The sequence below is a fragment of the Globicephala melas genome, chromosome 2, assembly GCF_963455315.2.
Source record: "Globicephala melas chromosome 2, mGloMel1.2, whole genome shotgun sequence".
In the NCBI taxonomy this organism is placed as follows: domain Eukaryota; kingdom Metazoa; phylum Chordata; class Mammalia; order Artiodactyla; family Delphinidae; genus Globicephala; species Globicephala melas.
The window spans coordinates 148,420,597-148,441,242 of record NC_083315.2 but is presented as its reverse complement, the minus strand read 5'-3'; the positions used below and the strand labels follow the sequence as shown (position 1 = coordinate 148,441,242).

The window sequence follows — 20,646 nt, the reverse complement described above, 5'->3', positions numbered from 1 at the left end:
ACGCCATGTGGCATGCAGGATCTGAGTTCCCCGACGAGGGGTCGAACCCGTGCCCCGTGCAGTGGAAGCGTGGAGTCTTAACCACTAGACCGCCAGGGAAGTCCCCACAACTAGATTTTTATAATCTATTACACAAGATAAAAAAAATTATGGTAATTTTATGTCATGAGTATATTGGGGAAAATACTATACAAGCCAAAGAGTCTGGGGTTTTAAAAAATAGAATGGAGAAGCATGATAAATTGTCAGGTAATTTTTAACCAAAAGTGAAATTATTTTGAGGTAGATACACCCATATGCTTTATGCTTTCAATGAACTTTACTGTTTAATGACAGGAGTTATTTAATCAACAACTTTCCCAAACATATCTCTTAATCAGAAAAGACCAAATCAAACCTTAAAGAAAAAGGAGAAAAGAAAAGCTCCAAATCAAGAATATTATTTTGTCTTCTTTTTTAAAAAAAAACTCCCCCCCACGCCTCCCAGATCCAGTTGTTCCAATTATCTCACTCTAAGCTATCAAAATCTAGTTGTTACTAACGTTAACATTAGAATCTATGTTAATTTTGTCTTGTGGTTCCATTTTGATCACTCAAGGTGATCTGTGATTGTTAATTCTTTGAAGAAAAAATTTCTTAAAAATTCTCTCTTTCTTTAAAACAATTTTATAAAATGTTACAATTTGGGAAAAGGTCAAAAGAGTGGCTTTACATCACTAAAGCTGGTATTCCTTTGACATTTAAATATTCTAAATTGACTATCCGAATACAACAAATTTAATATCTGGTGTTCCTCCATAAAAACCTCCCGTAACATTTTTTAAAAATTTTATTTATTTATTCATTTATTTAATTTTTGGCTGCATTGGGTCTTCGCTGCTGCACGTGGGCTTTCTCTAGTTGCAGTGAGCGGGGTCTACTCTTTGTTGCGGGGCGCAGGCTTCTCACTGTGGTGGCTTCTCTTGTTGCAGAGTACAGGTTCTAGGCACGCAGGCTTCAGTAGTTGTGGCACACGGGCTTCAGTAGTTGTGGCTTGCGGACTCTAGAGCACAGGCTCAGTAGTTGTGGTGCACGGGCTTAGTTGCTCTGCGGCATGTGGGATCTTCCCGGACCAGGGCTCGAACCCGTGTCCCCTGCATTGGCAGGCAGATTCTTAACCACTGCGCCACCAGGGAAGCCCCTCCCCTAACATTTCATTCTAAAACTTTTCAAACACACAGTGAACCACTGCCCAGATACCACCAAAATTCTACCATTCACATTTTGCTGTACTTGCTTTGCAACACGTCTATCCATCTCTCCACCCATTAGCCCATTTTAATACATATCAAAGTAAACTGAAGACACCTGTACATTTCCCTCTAAGTACTTCAACTTTAGCAAAATATTCTAAAAGGAGTCCTTACTCTAGTTCAGCTGCAAAAAAAAAAAATAATAAGCAGAAATGAATCTTCCCACCTGCATCCCAGCCCATCACAAGTCTTAGCTTTAGAAATAATCCAAGTTATAAAACTAAAAAGTATATAAAATATTACAAAACAGAAAAACTTTAAAGAGTGGGAGATGTACACTGGTATTCCATACTGAGCTCCAAATTAAGGGTTAGACTAAATATTATGTACAAGAAATCCTCCACTTTCTTAAGAAATGCTTTTTACCTTGTTTTATGGGGGAAAGGGCAAGGGAACATGGAAATGTTTTTTATTTTAAAAAAAACAGCATTTTTCTGAATACAAAGTAACATATGCTTATAACATATAGAAAATATAGAAACACTAAAAGAAAAAACAATTCCCACTGACCAATGAGAACCAAAGTTGACATTAACATTTCCTTTCAGACATGTTTTCTGTCTGCATATGCAAAGACCTTAAAAAAAAATTATAATCAGGTAATAGAAAATCTTACATTCTGCTTTTTAAATTAATTTTTTATTAAAGACAAATTCTCATCCCACCAAATATTTTTTTAAAATATGATTTTTAAATAACTAAATAATAGTCTACTTACATGCATGAACCCACAATTTAACTTTTCCCTTATGCATGGAATTTGTGGGGTTTTCCTTCTTTTTCCAATTATATTTTATGCTAGGAGTAATATCTAGTATGCAAATATTTTCCAGTATTTTTAACTCTTTGGGATAAATCATGAAAGCAAAATACAGAACCAAAGTGTACAAACATTTTCTAATTACTGACTATTGATACATACTGGCTTAGTGACTCCACAAAAAAGGCCTGATTAACCTTCACCAAGTCAATAAGTTAAATATGTTAATTTGTTATTTTAATATATATATTTTTTGCTAGTGAGAAAACACACATACACCTCTTTCTCCCTCTCTCTTCCTCTCCCTCTCCTGGCCATCTATATTTCCTTCATAATTTCTCTGCTTGGATTTTTTAAATTTCTTATTAGGATGTTCATAATTTTAATTATTTGTAACTGCTCTTCATATGGTAAAAATATTAGCACTCTGCCTGTAATAATGGTTGTAAATTGTCTTCTTATTTAGGTTAATCACTAATGTTATGATTTTCTGAATTATTACCTAAATTCAAAGCCTCTTCTGATGATGACTAAATAACACCTTCCCTTTTTCTAGAACATCAGGTGGTAAAACAGGCCTTTCTCATATTGCCACAATCCCTAGTTCAGCTTTCCTGTGCTAAAGGCTCTGAAAGAAAAGAGCCCCTGCTTCAGTACAGAACAGCAAGGATCTCCTCTAAACACTGAACTATCTAGGCCAGAAATCATGTGACTTTAGGAAGCTATACAGTTTCATCTATAACAAATGATATATAATAATTAACTGCCTTTTCCATTTCTTCCTTTTTGAGGTTTGTTTGGTCTTTTAGCTTCTTGTGCTTCTCAAAGACATTGCACAATCAACCACTGACACACAAATCCTCAGGGCTTATTTCCAAACAGGTCCTGGCAAGTTTCTGAATTTCTGACTCAAAAGCTCCTTTTATTTTTATACTAGGAGTCAAAATCAACAACTTGTTTCTATAGAATTGGCTGTGTTTGCTAAGACTTGAATATTAAAAAGCAAAAGAAAACAACACAAAAATGAATGGGTGAACGTGGAAATCCAGCTAAGTATAAACCTTTTAGATTGTCTAATATGAAGCATTAACTAAAATATGCACAAAACTGACCAAAAATACATCAGGGTAAGTTCTAGTTCTACCTACCGAATACAACTACAAAACCTGGATCGAATGCGTGCAGCTGCCAGTAGGCTGGGGAGTCAGAAGTACCAGGAAGCCAGCGATGAGTTTACCACTCTTTCCCTCCAGTACTACCCTCCTCCACCTGAACTCAACACAACCCAAGTGGACATTAGCAAGACTATGAGCTCCAGGAGAAGCCCTCTAAGTTCCTGCTAGCAAAGCAGAAAGAGGTCTCCTAACACCAAAGAAGAATGCAAAACCCCAGGTGACTCCCAATAACATGTGAGGAACAAAAGTAGCATATACTCCAGATACAAGTCACAAAGAAAGTCCAATAAAGCAGAGAAATGGAACTGGCAGGTAAACACTTATATGTAAACAAATATATATAGTGGAAAAAAAAAGATAAAGTAATTGAGACATGAGCATATTTAAGCAGGGAGAGGAGTATGCTTCTCAACATGGGTTTACATCATTTGCTCTTTGGCTCTCTGAGTGTTGATGACTGCCTGTCGCCATCACACACATCTTTTGTCTTCAATCTCTAGATTCTGATGTCAGACTGCAAATGGTCATCACTTAGGTTAATACTTCCACCCACTCAACAAACAAGGTTAAACTCTGTATAATTTTAGAGTTTGTGAACACTGAAAAAGTATTCCATCTTATTAATAATCAACTAAATGCAAATTAAGACATTTTTGCTTTGCCTATGAGGGTTAGCACATATTTTTTAAAAAAAAATTAAACGCTGGTGAAGGTGGGGTAAGACAGCCTCTTTCACTACGAGTGTTAAGTACAAATTGATACTATCATCTTGAAAACAAAATTCTGCATAGCAAGACAGTTAAAAATATGCAGATAATTTGCTCCAGAAATTTTGTGCCTAGGATTTTACCCTAAGGAAATAATTTGAAAAACAGAAAAGTTCTATGCATAAAGACATTCATTGCTTTTTAGAAGAGCAAAAATCTGGAAACAACTTAAATGTCCAAATTGGGGGAAGTGAATCACAATACACTCATTGAGTCAAATATTATGTAACCATTAGACATATTTGCTAAGAATTTATAATATGGAAAAATGCTTATGCCAAAGTAAAAGTTAAAAAAGGACACATACTGATTATGCATTTGATTTTAACCATGTTAAAGAATATACAGAAGTAAATACTAAAAAGAGAGTAGAATTCAATATTTGAAAAGTTAATATTTCTTTTATTTGAGAATGAGCCTAAAAGTTCATGACCTGTAATAATCTGTCCTTTTTCTGAGGCATGAATCTGAAACACGTGCCAGGTAGCTGAAATTCACAAGCAAGTCACTTAGGTAGAGAGTGAGGTAGGGGACCAGAGGCTGGGCGGGCTGGGCCTGTGTCTTTCCTGCACAACCTCCCCTGCCTTTGTTTCCCAAGTAAAGAATTTGTGTTCCTGCAGAAGAGAGAGAGGGAATGGACACCTACGAATTTAGAACCGGGAATTCGGCCAGTCATCAATGAGTTTAACAACAGCAGCTGAAGGTGGCTTTGCTGTTCTGTACTCAAGTTGAGAATCTGAATTTTTGTAGTTATAAGTTATTTTATGGAGACAATTATATGCTACAGTGCTATCTGTCAATGAGGGAATTCACAAAGGTTCAGGATATATCCTTCTGGAATGTCAAGTATACAGCAAATCAAAACATTAAAACCATTTAGAGTGTGATATTATATGAAAACATTTGTTTTTCATTTATGCCTTTTTGTATTTTTTAAATGTTCCACAGATGAGGGGGGAAACTAAAAATTAACTTAGTTCTAGAATATAAGATCTTTTCCCTTACTAGACCAAGTAAGGTGACAACAAAATCCAACCATGAAAAGAAGATGGTGGAAAGCAAAGCTCTGTGTCTCATGCTCACCTTATAGCACCTGTATTTATATAGAACCACCAGGAGAATAGTCATGATGACAATGACGCTGATCATGATAGCAGCATTCAGAATTGAGTGCAGGGCTCTCTGCCCCACAGTCTCGGTGTCTTCTGTGAATGGCGTATAGATTCTAAAATAAAACACAAAAGCCCCAGGTAAGTGTTAATGGAGATTCCAAACTACATGCTCTCCAACACCAGTTTTGTTTCCGATTCAACTGATATAAGTCACGTTTTTCCATCTCATCAATCTAACCAAGAGTTTTTAACCTAATAAAAATAGCTATATGCTAAAATAAGTCCTTCAAAATAAAAGGAGATAGGTAAAATATGGAGGTGGACCTATGTGAGCCAGACACTGGCTCCATCTAGTGGATGATTTATACCAAAATAATTACCTCATCAAATGTTCTTTCTCCACAGCTTATTAGTGATTTGTTAAAGTACCAGATTCTGATAACCAATGAGAACCTACTACACAGCACAGAGAACTCTATACTCAGTGCTCTGTGGTGACCTAAATGGGAAGGAAATCCGAAAAAGAGGGGATATATGTATATGTATAGCTGATTCACTTTGCTGTACAGCAGAAACCAACACAACATTGTAAAGCAACTATACTCCGAAAACATTAAAAAAAAAAAAAAGGTACCAGATTCTGCCATAAACTACCTAGGCTACAAGTGGTTGTCAGAGGAAGGTAGAATGGCTGATAATTATCCTTCATCTGTACGGTGACTGCAACTGAAGCTGTCTGGAGATAATGTCACATATCCAGCTTGCCCTTGCTTCTCATTCACATAAAAACACTTTTATCCCAGGTACCAATGTTCCCAGTAGAAGACTTTATTTCTGCCTCCCCTACAGTTATGTGTGGCCATGAGAATAACTAATGGCCAATGAGTTATAGGCAGATGTGTTGTGTGGAACTTCTAAGGGAGGAGTTAGTTCTGCTGAGAGTCACGTCTCATGTCCTTTTCTCCCCCACTCCTTCCTGCTGTCTGAATGAAGGCTGGGGCTCCAGTACCGATACTGGACCCCGAAATAACCTAGAGGGTAGAAGCCAAAAAAGAAGGGACAAAGGAGCCTCAGTCCTTGATGAAGAGAAGCCACTACACAATCTGAACTACTACCTCTGCACTACTCTGTGGGAGACAGAGAAAATGTGTGCACCATTCAAACCAGATGTCTTGATTTTCTTTCTTTTGGCCGCACCACACGGCTTGCAGGATCTTAGTTCCCCAACCAGGGATCGAAGCTGGGCCCCGGCAGTTCCCTAACCACAGGGAATTCCCTGTTTTGATTTTCTATAATGGGCTCAGCAAACTTTCTGTAAAAAACTAGAGAGTAAATATTTTAAGCTTTGTGTGTCATATGGTCTCTGTTGCAACCACTCAACTCTGCCACTGTAGTCTGAAAGCAGCCATAGACAATATATAAACGAATGGACATGGCAGCGTTCCAATAAAACTTCATTTACAAAAGGAGGCGGCAGGCAGATCTGGCCTGTGGGGCATAGCTTGCTAACCCCTGTTCTTTAATATGCAGCCAAACCTAACTCTAACTTACAGAGATAATATTCCCCAACCTCTTTTGGTTATTGTTTCCAATCCCTGTCCTTCACTCACTGTCTTACCCTTGCTCCCAAAAGGTTAAAAGCTTGGCTTTCAGAACCCCACAGAGTTTTCCAGACACTCGCCAATTTCAAAATTCATTTAAAACTTTTTGAGCCCCACAAAAGTCCTAGAGACAGAACTAGGTGACATATGAATCAAAGCATTTTTCTTGGAGACAAAGGGTCGACACCAACGGCACCAGAGGAATCTACATGACAGTTCCACAAACAGTGCCAGCCTGCATTGCTTCTTCATCCTTTCATTGAACAACTTTTTTTTTTTGCTGAGCATTTATTACATACCTCACCCTGGAAATAAAGTTTCCTCACAGGCCTCGTAGTACAGAAGGAAACCAAGCATTAAATAATGAAAATAAATAAATACTTGCATATCGTAACAAGTGAAAAAAGAACAGGTTGCTATGAGAAAGGATACCAGGAAGGACCTAATTCTGTTAGGAGGATCAGGGAAGTTATCTTTTAGGATTTAACATTTAAGCCAAGATGAGAAGGATGATAGGAATTAATCCACCAAAGTTAGAAAATGAAAAGAACATTCCAGGGAGAAGAACAATGGGCCCCGTGGTCCTGAGGTGGTAAAATCACTACTCAACTGTTCAATTCCAAATAAGTTCAACCCTATCTAGGGACACCACATGAAAAATATAATTCTGCAGCTTTCATTTTCTCTACTTAAAGCATCATCTGCTTTTGGCCATCAGAGAGGATGGACTCCCTAGCCTTCATGTCCCTTCAGTGCAGAGGCCTTCAAGGTGGTGATGACACGCTATGAAGGACAGTACGCTGGCCTTGAGCATAATGATACACAATACTCATACGTACAGCTGCCCATCCTTCCGGGTATAAAAGCTGACTGATTTGATGGTGGCCACGACCACCACCATACAGAGAGTCACGGGGACAAAGAGCATGATCACATGTTTGGCGCCATATTTCAACGTCAGCTCCTCATCTTCCTCTTCCTCTTGTTCCACCACCTGCTGTGAGTTACCGGGGGCTCGGCCATTGGATAACGACTCAGAGTTGCCATGCCTCCGCCTCTCGCTGCCGTGCTCATGCCGCTCTCTACTGTCATTCTAAAAGCACAAGAGAGACTTGTTCAGTAAATTAGACTCCCAGTAGAATCAAGGTGCTCTGCATCAAAAACAGAAAATTTAATGATTAGACCCGAGATTATCAACAGGCCCCTTATTACATGAGTTCCAAAAACCTGAGGCAAGAAAGAATCAATTTACAAGAAGTATGCAGTTTAAAAGCCAAGATTATTTACCACTGTCCACTGAAGGAACCCAGGTCCTCCCTTTCACCTGACTCATGGCTTACCTCATTCTCACCTTCCATTCTCAACCTAATACAATTGTACTCATCCTTTGAGGTCTGACTTAAAAACGACACCTGCATGAAGCCTTCTTTACTTGCTGCAGCTGCAAGCAGAGTACGCTCACCTTTTTCAAAATTGTGAAGTGCTTTCTACCTGTGGTTTCATATCAGTTATACAAGGAACTATCTCACCTTCATTATTTTTTTTAATATATATATTTATTTATTTACTTTTGGCTGCATTGGGTCTTTGTTGCTGCACGCAAGCTTTCTCTAGTTGCGGTGAGCGGGGGCTACTCTTCGTTGCGGTGTGTGGGCTTCTCATGGCGGTGGCATCTCTTGTTGCAGAGCACGGGCTCTAGATGCGCGGGTTTCAGTAGTTGTGGCATGCGGGCTCAGCAGCGGTGACTCGCGGGCTCTGGAGTGCAGGCTAAGTAGCTGTGGTGCATGGGTTTAGTTGCTTAGTCGCTCCGCGGCATGTGGGGTCTTCCCGAACCAGGGCTCAAACCCATGTCCCCTGCACTGGTAGGCAGATTCTTAACCACTGCACCACCAGGGAAGTCCCTCACCTTCATTATTAATAAGACTTAAAAATCCTTGAAGTGATTTATGAGGGATCTCTCGGTATTATTTCTTACCATCTACAGTTATCTCAAAAAAATATTCAATTAAAAAATACCTTTACAGAGAGAAACTACGACTTAATTCTGATGCCCTCCCACCCTGTCCCCACCCCATTCCCATCTTGCCCTGTATAGAGGAAGAGAACAATAAATATGTGATGAATAAAGGAATGGAAGTAGAACTTCCTTAGATTCTACTTTCCTCTTAAGCTAACCACCACTTTGTTACTTATAAATCCTTATCCTGGGTTTATCCTTTCCTATTCTTCAAGTTCAGTTTCCTTTTTGGTATTACTGTATCTAAAACTCACTTTTTGTAAAGGGTAGGATGAATCCCAAGAGCACTAACAACAACAGCAAAATAAAAATAATAAGACAAAAGGAGAAAAATAACAGAGAAGTAAATAAAACAGGAGATGGAAGTAGACTGATAGTCACTGTTGCTGATAAGATAAAATCAGCTCGGTTAAGACAGGGTTCTCTGAGGAAGCTCATGTGAGAACATGCCACTCTTGTACCTCATTTCTGACTAGAGTTTAACCAAGTATCACTACAGAGGAATACTATTATTCAATAAAAATACATAACATGCTTAATAATAGCTTAAAATTATTACAAGGTACTACGGATTGTGATATGTCCTTTTTTTTTTTTTTTTTTTGGCTGCACTGCACGGCTTGCAGGATCATAGTTCCCCGACCAGGGACTGAACCCGTGCCCTTGGCTGTGAGAGTGCAGAGTCTCAACCACCAGGCCACCAGGGGAGCCCTGAGGTGTGTTTTACATTTAATTCTCACAGCCACCTCATCATCACCACTTTACAGGCAAGGCTAGTAAGTGTTACAGAAATGGTTTGAACCTAGGTGTAACAGACTGCAGAAATCAAGTTTTTAACGCCCTCTCAATTTGCCATTCACAAGACAACATGGAAGCTCTGCACACTCAATGTGGGCTTTCTCTTTCCTTTGACTTTCAATTTATTCATTCCACAAGTAATCGGAATTCTATATTCCAGGTATTCTGCTGTGGCAATACTGAAATTAAAAAGATCTAGGTGCTGTCCTTAAGTAGCTCATGAGATAGTTTTAACATAGGAGAAATGTTATACTAGAGATGTGAACAAAGTGCTACAGGACTGATTAATTTTGTATGATCAAGAAAGGCAACATATGGTGGGAATGTAAATTGGTACAGCCACTATGGAAAACAGTCTGGAGGTTCCTTGAAAAACTAAAAATAGAGTTGCCATATGATCCAGCAATCCCACTCCTGGGCATATATCCAGACAAAACTCTAATTTGAAAAGATACATGCACCCCAATGTTCACAGCAGCACTGTTTACTAACCAAGATACGGATGCAACCTAAATGTCCATCAACAAATGAATGGGGGCTTCCCTGGTGGCGCAGTGGTTGAGAGTCCGCCTGCCGATGCAGGGGACACAGGTTCATGCCCTGGTCCAGGAAGATCCCACATGCCGCGGACCGGCTGGGCCCGTGAGCCATGGCCACTGAGCCTGCGCGTCCGGAGCCTGTGCTCCGCAACGGGAGAGGCCACAACAGTGAGAGGCCCACGTACCGCAAAAAAAAAAAAAAAGAAAAAAAAAGAAAAACAAATGAATGGATAAAGAAGATGTGGCATATACATATATGCAACACACACACACACAATGGAATATTACTCAGCCATAAAAAAGAATGAAATAATGCCATTTGCAGCAACATGGATGGACCTAGAGATTATCATGCAAAGTGAAGTAAATCAGAAAGAGAAAGACAAGTATCATATGATCTCACTTATATGCAGAATCTAAAATATGATACAAATGAACATATTTACAAAACAGAAACAAACCCACAGACATAGAAAACAAACTTATGGTTACCTAAGGAGAAAGGGGGTGGAGGAGGGATAAATTAGAAGTTTGGGATTAGTAGATACAAACTACTATAAATAAAACAGATAAACAACAAAGTCCTACTGTATAGCACAGGGAACTATATTCAATACCCTGTAATAAACCACAATGGAAAATAATCTGAAAAAGAAAAAAAAATATATATATATGTATAACAATCACTTTGCTATACACCTGAAACTAACACAACATTGTAAATCAACTATATGTCAATAAAAAATTAAGAATAAAATAAAATAAAAAAGAAACACAACATAAAAGATATAATTCTTGAGCAGAAAGTGAATGGGCTCCTGGCAGAGACAACATGTAGAGTGGCACAGGCCTATGCAGAAAATCAGTGAGTACTCCTGAGGGGGCTGGAGGATAGGGTGGTCAGGGCTGATGGCAGGAAAGGAAGGTTAGGAACAGGTTGTAAAGAACCTTGTTTGCCATGCCAGGGACTTCAACCTTTGTCCTGTAGGAAACAGAGTCATAAAAATTGTTAAGGTTGAGGAAGTGACACATCAGATTATGTTTCATTTTCAAGAAACTTGACTGAGTGACGATGGAAAATAGGAGGGGTATGAGAAGAATATTTCAGAAGTGGAATTGACAGGGCTTTGTGGCAAATTACATGTGAATGGTCAGGAAGGAGTCAAGGATGACTCTGGAGGTTTAGGCATAAGGGACTAGGAAGGTGGTGATGGCATTGATAGATATAGGGAACACAAGAAGATGAGCAGGCTAGAGGAGAGGAGAGAGATTTTAGTTAGGGAGATAGGTGAATCTGAAGTACCTACAACCAGGCAGGAAAGTCCAAAGGCAGTTAATAAGAATTTCAAGCTCAGAAGAGAGTTGGGGGAAGTCATTAGTTTCCATTGCTATGCAAGTGGATGAAATCTCAGGGAGAAAGTATAGATGGACATGTTGGTCATTAATGTACTACAACAGCTGTGGAAGGAAAAATACAGAGTGGGATGACGACCAACGAGAGAAGCAGCAGGTTATTCATAAATCATAATGGACTGGGGATTGAATGGAAACTGAGAAATTAGAGGCAATCATTCCTTGAAGTAAAACAAAAACAAAAACAAAAGAAGTGACAACAGAAGGGATTCAAATTTGAAAAAGTTATTTTAGAGACTTAAGCATACTTGTCAGGTCAAAGTATAGAATTAGGATTAGAGTAAAAGGGTGATGATACAAGACAGAGAGACGATAATTAATGAAACAGGGTAAGGGATAAATGGCGGATAAGAGAAGGAGAGAGAAAAGTTGGCCTTACAAAGGCACTGGTGCCCTCTGCCTCAGTCTGACCTCATGGAGAAAACATTTATGAAGACTCAAGCCCTATGAGGAGCGGAAAGGAAACTACTGCAAAGCACAAAAGATAGAAATATGTATACCACTCACCAAGAAAGATAATTTTTGCCGAACACAAGTCACTAAAGTTCAGTAGGAAGGAAATGGTTATGAGGAAGGTGGGATCTGGAAAACACGGGTATAGTGTGATTGATAGCTGAGGAGCAGGAGGGTTGAGGGAATTCATACTTCTATTTTCTTAGAAGGAGGTGACTACGTCATACGCTAAGAATGTTATGTTTGTGACTAATATTCAGCAATACAATTACGACCAACTTGATGGGCTGATTAATGTTCAATATAAACTAAAATGCAAGTAATAACAGCTCCCTTTATAGAGTATTTACAAAGCATTTATATAATTTAGTATTATATAATTGATATAAAGTACTTATATAATTTACAAAGCACTCTCACGTCATCTTATTTATTCTTTTCATATATTGGGAGGTTTTGGCAGATGAACACTAAAGCAACTGGTCCAAAATCTCACAGCCAGAAAACAGCAGAGGCAGGAATCAAATCCAAGTCTCTTGCTTCAAAACCTGAGTTCTTGCTATGGCACCACAGCTGTCCTACCAGCCTACGTGAGCTGTAACTGGGTGAGCCTAGCATGAAAGCGGCAATCATAAAATGCCTGTTTATGGTACTCTACTGGATGTTCCGGTTTATGATGAACATTAGCGAGCCCCACCCTGCCCTGCCCCTGGAGCTGATACGGGGATACTAGAGCATTGTTTCCCTCTCTCTCTCTCTCTCTCTCTCTCTCATATACACACACACACCCCTTCATCTTTATAGTAATACTTCAGATACTGTTTTAAAAACTAACCATATTATTGTCTTTTAAAGTATAATTTATTTATTTAAACAGGTAAAACATACATACGGTTCTAAAGCCAGGAAGTATACAGTAAAAAACCTCCCACTTAACTATCTACTTAGTTTCCTAATCCCCCAGGTTACCACTGTCACTGTTCTCGGCAAATCTTTTTAAAGTTTCCTTATGCATATACAAGCAAATACAAATATATATTCTCATTCCCCTTGTCCACACAAATGGTAGCACAATAAATGCACTGTCCTGTACTTTGCTTTCTTTTTTGAACTATGTATCTTAGAGAGTTTTTTACACATCAGTAAAGAATATCCTTATTTTCTAAAAAAAATTTTTTTTTAGCCAGCTGTATAGTTAGTATATGACTATATCATAATTTAATAGGCCAATCCTCTAATGATGGACATTAAACTTGTTTCCAACTTTTTGCTGTTCCAAACACTGCTGCAATGAATGCCCCCTGTAAGTTACTTCACGTGTATGGGGGCATATTTGCAGGATAAATTCCCTGAAGTAAAAGTAAAAGTACGGGGTCAAAGTATACACACATTTGAAATCCTGATTTATACTGCCAAATAGCCCTCTTTATGGGTTGTACCAGTTTAAAGTCTAAGCAATGCAGGAGAGTGCCTGTTTCAACAAGCTCTTGTCAACATAGTAAGCTATGAGAGGCCTGAATTTATACCAGTTTGATAGGTATTAAAATATGGGATCTCAGTGTAATTTTAACTTTTACGTCTCTTATTATTAGAAAAGATGAGGTTTTTTTTTTTTTTTTTTTTTTTTTTTGCGGTATGCAGGCCTCTCACTGTTGTGGCTTCTCCCGCTGCAGAGCACAGGCTCAGCGGCCATGGCTCACAGGCCCAGCCGCTCCGCAACATGTGGGATCCTCCCGGAACGGGGCACGAACCCGTGTCCCCTGCATCGGCAGGTGGACTCTCAACCACTGCGCCACCAGGGAAGCCCTGAGTATTTTTTTTAATGAACTAAGTATTCATATCCTTTGTCATCTTTCTATTTGGCTTATGGTACTTTGTTTTAATTAAAACTTATTAATTTAAAAAAGTGAATGTACAAGGATATAGCAGTCAACAAGTCTGCCCTCATGAAATGATTTCAAGCAGGGGAAGACAGATAATAAACAAGATAATTACAGATTGGAACAGTACTATAATAGGGTGATGTGATAAATACATAGAATGGGACTACTTTCAAGTAATGTGACCAGAGAATATCTTTCTGAGGAAGTGACATTTGAGCTGAGACCTGAAGGATGAAAAGATGTGAAAGGGCTTTGGTACTGTAAAGGATTAACTCAGCAGGTCAGGGGTGTCCAAACCCTGCACACACCAAAGAAAGATCTCGTCTGCTTCCTAGGAGATAATCTCTAAGCCCTTGGAATAGGCTACCTGTTAAGAGTGTTTCTGTTTACATGAGGCCTTGGGTCACATTATTAACAATGTGATCCATGGTGGGAATTTTGGGCTACATGGTATCTGCTTGACCTTAGAAGGGGCTACAGAACTATGTTCAGACATGTCTACATGACCAACCCCCAATAAAACTCCTGGACACCAAGGCTCAAGTATGCTTCCCTGGTGAGCAATACTCCGTGCATGTTGTCTCACACTGTTCCTGGGAGAATTAAACACTGTTCGCATGACTCCATTGGGAGAGGACAACTGGAAGCTTGGGCCTGGTGTCTCCTGGATCCTTGCCCTTTGTGCCTTTTTCTGTAGCTAACTTTAATCTTTGCCTTTTCACTGTAATAAATTGTAACAGTGAGTATAACGGCTTTTCTGAGATCTGTGGGTCCTTCTACTACCTGATCACTGAACCTGAGCATGGTCTTGAGGAACCCCAAATATATGTGTACACTGAAAACTATAAAATATTGCTAAGAGAAATTAAAGATCAAAAGAAAAAATAGACAAATAGGACTACATCAAACTTTAAAACTTCTGTGCATCAAAGAAACAAACAGTAAAAAGGCAACCACATAATGGAAGAAAATGTTTGCAAATTACATACCTGATAATAGGTTAATATCCAGAACATATAAAGAACTCCTAAAATTTAACAACAAAGAAACAAATAATCTGATTTTAAAATGGCAAAAGATTTGAATAGACATTTCTCCAAAGAATATATACAAACGGCCAACAAGCATAAGAAAAGATGCTCAATATCACTATTCATCAGAGAAATTCAAATGAAAACTAAAATGAGATATCTTATATGCATTAGGATGGCTACTACCAAAAAAACAGAAAATAACAAGTATTAGCAAGGGTGCAGAGAAATTGAAGCCCTGTTGGCGGGAATGTAAAATGGTACAGCCGCTATAGGAAACAGTACGCAGGTTCCTCAAAAAAATTAAAAACAGAATTGTCATATGATTCAGCAACCCTGCTTCTAGTTACATATCCAAAAGAATTAAAAGTAGTATTTCAAAGAGATATTTGTGCACCCATGATCACTGCAGCATTATTCACAAGAGCCAGGAGACAGAAGAAACTCAAATGTCTATCAATAGACAGATAAAGGAAATGTGATACATATGTACAATGGAATATTATTCAGCCTTAAAAGAGAAGGAAATCGGGCTTCCCTGGTGGCGCAGTGGTTGAGAGTCCGCCTGCCGATGCAGGGGACACGGGTTCGTGCCCTGGTCCGGGAAGATCCCACATGCCGCGGAGCGGCTGGGCCCGTGAGCCATGGCTGCTGAGCCTGCGCGTCCGGAGCCTGTGCTCCACAACGGGAGAGTCCACAACAGTGCGAGGCCCGCGTACCGCAAAAAAAAAAAAAAAAAAAGAAAAAAAAAGAAAAGAGAAGGAAATCGTGTCACTTGCTGAAACATGGATGAATCTTGAGGACATTATACTGTGAAATAAGCAAATCACAAAAAGACAAATACTGCATGATTCCACTTATATGAAGTATCTAAAGTAGTCCAACTCAAATAAAAGTATAACTGTGGTTGCTAGGGGCTGTGGAGATGGGGAAATAGGGAGTTGTTCAATAGGTGCAGAGTATCAGTTTTGCAAGTTGAAAAAGTTCTAGAAATCTACTGTGCCAGAATGTGAATATAGTTAACACTACTGAACTGTACACTTAAAAATGGTTAAGATGGTAAAGTTTAAAATTTATGTCATGTCATTTATCACAATTAAAATAAATTTTTTAAAGACCTAAATTTTTGATAAACGTAGAGCTATACTGTGTATTCATGGATTGAAAGACTCAATATTGTTAACGTGTCAATTCTACCAACGCCACCCCCTCACCCCCCTACCGAGTGATCTGAAGGTTCAATGCAACCTCAATTGGCTTTTCTGTAGAAATGTTTATTAAGTTAATATGTAAATAAAGGACCTAGGATATCCAAAACAATGAAAGTTGGAGAACTAATGCCACAAGACTTCTTATACAGTTATGGTTATCAAAAAATGTAATATTGGCACAAATAACAAAACAGAGAGCCCAGAAACAGCCTGACACATATGCACAGCTGATTTTTCCCAAAGGTGCAAAGGCAATTCAGTGGAGAAAGGATAGTCTTTTTCAACAAATGACGCTGAAACAACTGGATATCCAAATGGAGAAAATTGAACTGTGATCCATACCTCATACCATATACAAAAAATTATACTTACAATACAGACCTAAATGTAAAACCTAAAACTACAGTTTCCAGAAGAAAGTAATGTAAGAAAAAACTTTTGAGAACTTGAGTTAAGTAAGATTTCTCAGGTATGACATAAAGAAAAGGAAGATCCACAAAAGGAAAAATAGATAAAAGGGACTTTATCAATATTTGAACTGATCTATCTCTGCGCTTTAAAAAACACTGTTAAGAAAATAAAAAGACAAGCCATAGACTGGGAGAAAATGTTTGCAAATCATATATATCATAGAAGACTTGTATCTGGAATATATAAAGAACTCTCAAAACTCAATAAAACAACCCCCTCCAAAAAAACAAGAAAGAAAAAGAAAACAAACAACCCAATTTAAAAATTGAGTAAGAGATTTGAACAGATACTTCACCAAAGATATTAGGATGACAAGCACAGGAAGAGATACTTAACATAATTATTCAGAGAAATGCAAACTAAAACCACAATGATATTAGTACCCACCCACTAGAATGTCTGAGAAACTGAAAAGACTGACTGTACCAAGGGCTGATGAGGATGTGGAGGAACTGGAACTCTCATATGCTGCTGGTGCAAAATTATACAACCAATTGGGAAAACTGTTTGACAGTATCTTAAAAAACTACATATATACCTTCTACATTGGATCATGTTCTACTCTTAGGTATTCACTCAAAATAAATGAAAGAATTATGTCTATTCAAAGATCTGTACACAAACATCCACAACAGCCTTATTTGTAATAACCCAAAACCAGAAACAATGCAAATACCCATGAACAAGTGAAGGGATAAAAAAAAACAAAACAAAAAAACCTGTGGTATATCTATATAATGGAATACAACACAGCAATAAAAAGGAACTACTGCCACATGCTATAAGACTGATGAATCTTGACTAGAAGGAGTTATACTCAATGAAAAAGCCTCTCAAAAGAGTATGTCCTATATGATTTCATTTATATAAAATTCTACGAAATGAATACTAGAATACAGTGACAAAAATCTGATCAGTGGTTCCCTGGGAATAGACAGCAGTTGCGGGGGGACAGGAGGGAGAGCATGAGGAAGAGAGAGCATGAGGAAACTTTTAGGTGCAATGGTTATGTTCATTATTGTGACTGTGGTGGTGGTTTCCAGGGTACAAATGTATGTCAAAACTGATCAAAGTGTATACTTTAAATACATGCAGTTCACTGTGTGATAATTATACTTCAATAAAGCTGTTTTTTAAAAAGTGTTTTTCTAGGGACTTCCCCGGTGGTCCAGTGGGTAGGACTCCTTGCTCCCAGTGCAGGGGAGCCTGGGTTTGATCCCCGGTTGAGGAACTGGATCCTGCATGCATGCTGCAACTAAGAGTCTGCATGCCGCAACTAAGAAGTCCTCATGCTGCAACTAGGAGTCCTCATGCCACAACTAGGAGTCCACATGCCACAACTAAGAAGAAGTTCACATGCCGCAACTAAAAGTCCACACATCACAACTAAAGGATCCTGCATGCTGCAGCTAGGACTCAGTGCAGCCAAAAAAAAAAAAAATATATATATATATATATATATATATTCATTCATTCATTTATGGCTGCACTGGGTCTTGGTTGCTGCGCACGGGGTTTCTCTAGTTGTAGTGAGTGGGGGCTACTCTTCGTTGTGGTGTGAGGGTTTTTCATTGCTGTGGCTTCTCTTGTTGTGGAGCACGGGCTCTAGGGGCGCAGGATTCAGTAGTTGTGGCACGCGGGCTCAGTAGTTGTGGCTCGCGGGCTCTAGAGCGCAGGCTCAGTAGTTGTGGTGCACAGGCTTAGATGCTCTGCAGCATGTGGGATCTTCCTGGACCAGGGCTTGAACCCGTGTCCCCTGCATTGGCAGTTGGATTCTTAACCACTGCACCACCAGGGAAGTCCCTAAACAAATAAATATATTTTTAAAAAAGTGAATGTTTAAGAAAAAAGTGTTTTTCTCAAAGAGGTGTGTAGAGCCTTTGAAAACTGTCACATTAGGAAGGTGACACTAGAACTACTGAGGGATTTCCAAAATGAAAAATCTTGGCTAAATATTAGAATGACGACTTAGCATTATTTTTAAGGCTAATTAAAAACAAACTTTTTACTATGGAAAAAGTTAAAGCATATACTGTCAGAAGTGTATAATGAAGCCCCACGTGCACTTTACCAGCTTCAATTATTGTCATCTCATGGTTAACCTTATTCCGTTTGTTTTCCCACCCACTTTGCCCCCAGTATTATTTTGAGGCAAACTCAGACGTATCATTTCCTTCATAAATATTTTAGTATATATTTCTAAAAGATAAGAACATAAAGGTCTCTTTGTGTGTGTGGTTTAGTAGCTCATTTCTTTCTTAATTTAAAAAAAAACAACTTTATTTTTTAGAGCAGTTTTAGGTTCACGGCAAAACTTGGCAGAAAGTACGAAGAGTTCCCATACACCCTACACTCCTTGCCCCACACGGCCTTCCCCCATCAACAACCTACACTAAAGTGGTACATTTTACAACCAACAAATCTACACTGACACCTCATTATCACCCAAACTCCATAGTTAGCTTTAGGGTTCACTCTTGGTATTGTACATTATATGGGTTTTGAAGAATGCATAATAAATGCATCTACCATAGTACCATATAGAATAGTTCCACGGTCCTAAAAATCCTCTGTTCTCTGCCTACTGATCCCTCACCTTCCCCCTATGCTCTGGCCACCAAGGATCTTTTTACAGCCTGCACAGTTCTGCCCTTAAAGGCTATATTTAAGATTCAGAAAAACCAGTGTTGTAGCCATTATAAATGATTTCATTTCATTGGCAGAGGAAGGATTACTCACTGTATAAATGTTGTAAGTTTCAGGGAGGGCAGGGTCCTATGGGAAGTGGCCAGCATGTGGGAAGTGAGTTCCTACGAAGCCACATTCCCCAGAGCTCCTACACCATTACGTCAGAGGCTTCATTTTAATTCTTTCTCCTTTCTCTCACTTCAGAACATGATGCGAGTACAGGTTGAGCCACTAAAGCATGTGGACCCTCAGGCAGGGATAGTTCTCAGGCAGCAAAAATTGTGGAGGTATTTTCAATAGAGCATAGGGCTTGCCCATTTTTTTTAAAAACCTTGTTTTCTGCCTGCCTGCCCCCGGTTTTTAGTTTTATTTCTGTAGTTAAAAGAAATATTATAAACAAAGGTTTATAAACTTTTTTTTTTTTTTTTTTTTTTTTTGCGGTACGCGGGCCTCACACTGTTGTGGCCTCTCCCGTTGCAGAGCACGGGCTCCGGACGCGCAGACTCAGCGGCCATGGCTCACGGGCCCAGCTGCTCCGCGGCACGTGGGATCCTCCCGAACCGGGGCACGAACCCGCGTCCCCTGCAACGGCAGGCAGACTCTCAACCACTGCGCCACCAGGGAAGCCCAGTTTATAAACATTTTTAGAAGTTTTAAAAAGTGTTATCAACTTGTGTTTATAACACAGAAACTAAATGTCCTTCCTAATCTCTGTTCCACAATATGAACATGGTGAGCAATCTGATGTACTTTCAGATACTTTTAAAGCCATGTTCTGCAATTTGCTTTTGTCACTTAATGATATGTCAGATACCTTTCTATATCAACACTTGTAAATATACCTCAACTTAAACACTACAGTAATGGCACAGTAATAATGACAATTATGATAATAATTGCTAACATTTATTGACTATGTATGTGCAAGACACTCTAAGCACTTCAGATGAGTTGTCTCATTTAATCCTAATAAAACTCTGAGTTTATTAATATTCTAAACTTCATTAACAGATAAAGAAATCGACGCTCAGAGAGATCAGATAGTGTGCCAAAGATCCCAGAGCTAAGAAGTTCTAGAGCAGAGATTCTAATTTGGACAGTTTAGCCAAAAGATCCTACTATTCGCCATTACCTTATACTACTGACTGGGTAAACCATAAGAAAAGCCTGAGGTTATCTCCAAATTCTCACTGTTACAAATGATGTTTCAATAAATATTCTTGTCTATATTTCCTGGCACTCTTATGGAAATGTTTTTATAGGACAAGTTTCTAGAAGTGGAAATGCCAGGTCACACGGTATATGCCTTTTTAGATTCAAGTGCCAAATTATCTCCAAAAGGCATGTATATGTAGTGGACTCACTTGAAAACTAGCCTCCAAATAAACACAAATTTAACTCCCGTGAACATCAAATGAGAATGCCTATTTCCCCA

General features: G+C 38.8%; 1 protein-coding gene across 4 annotated transcripts in view; it reads right to left on the bottom strand.

Moving 5' to 3' along the window:
- Positions 1-20,646, bottom strand: part of PSEN1 (presenilin 1) — a 75,050-nt gene that overhangs the window by 34,813 nt on the left and 19,591 nt on the right. For all 4 annotated transcript variants that reach the window (XM_030831610.2, XM_030831611.2, XM_060295004.2 and 1 more), the window contains 2 exons: positions 7,547-7,800; positions 5,078-5,219 (listed from right to left, as the gene is read on the bottom strand). In XM_030831610.2, coding sequence (XP_030687470.1) covers positions 5,078-5,219; positions 7,547-7,800 — 396 coding nt within the window. The remainder of the gene's footprint in view (positions 1-5,077; positions 5,220-7,546; positions 7,801-20,646) is intronic.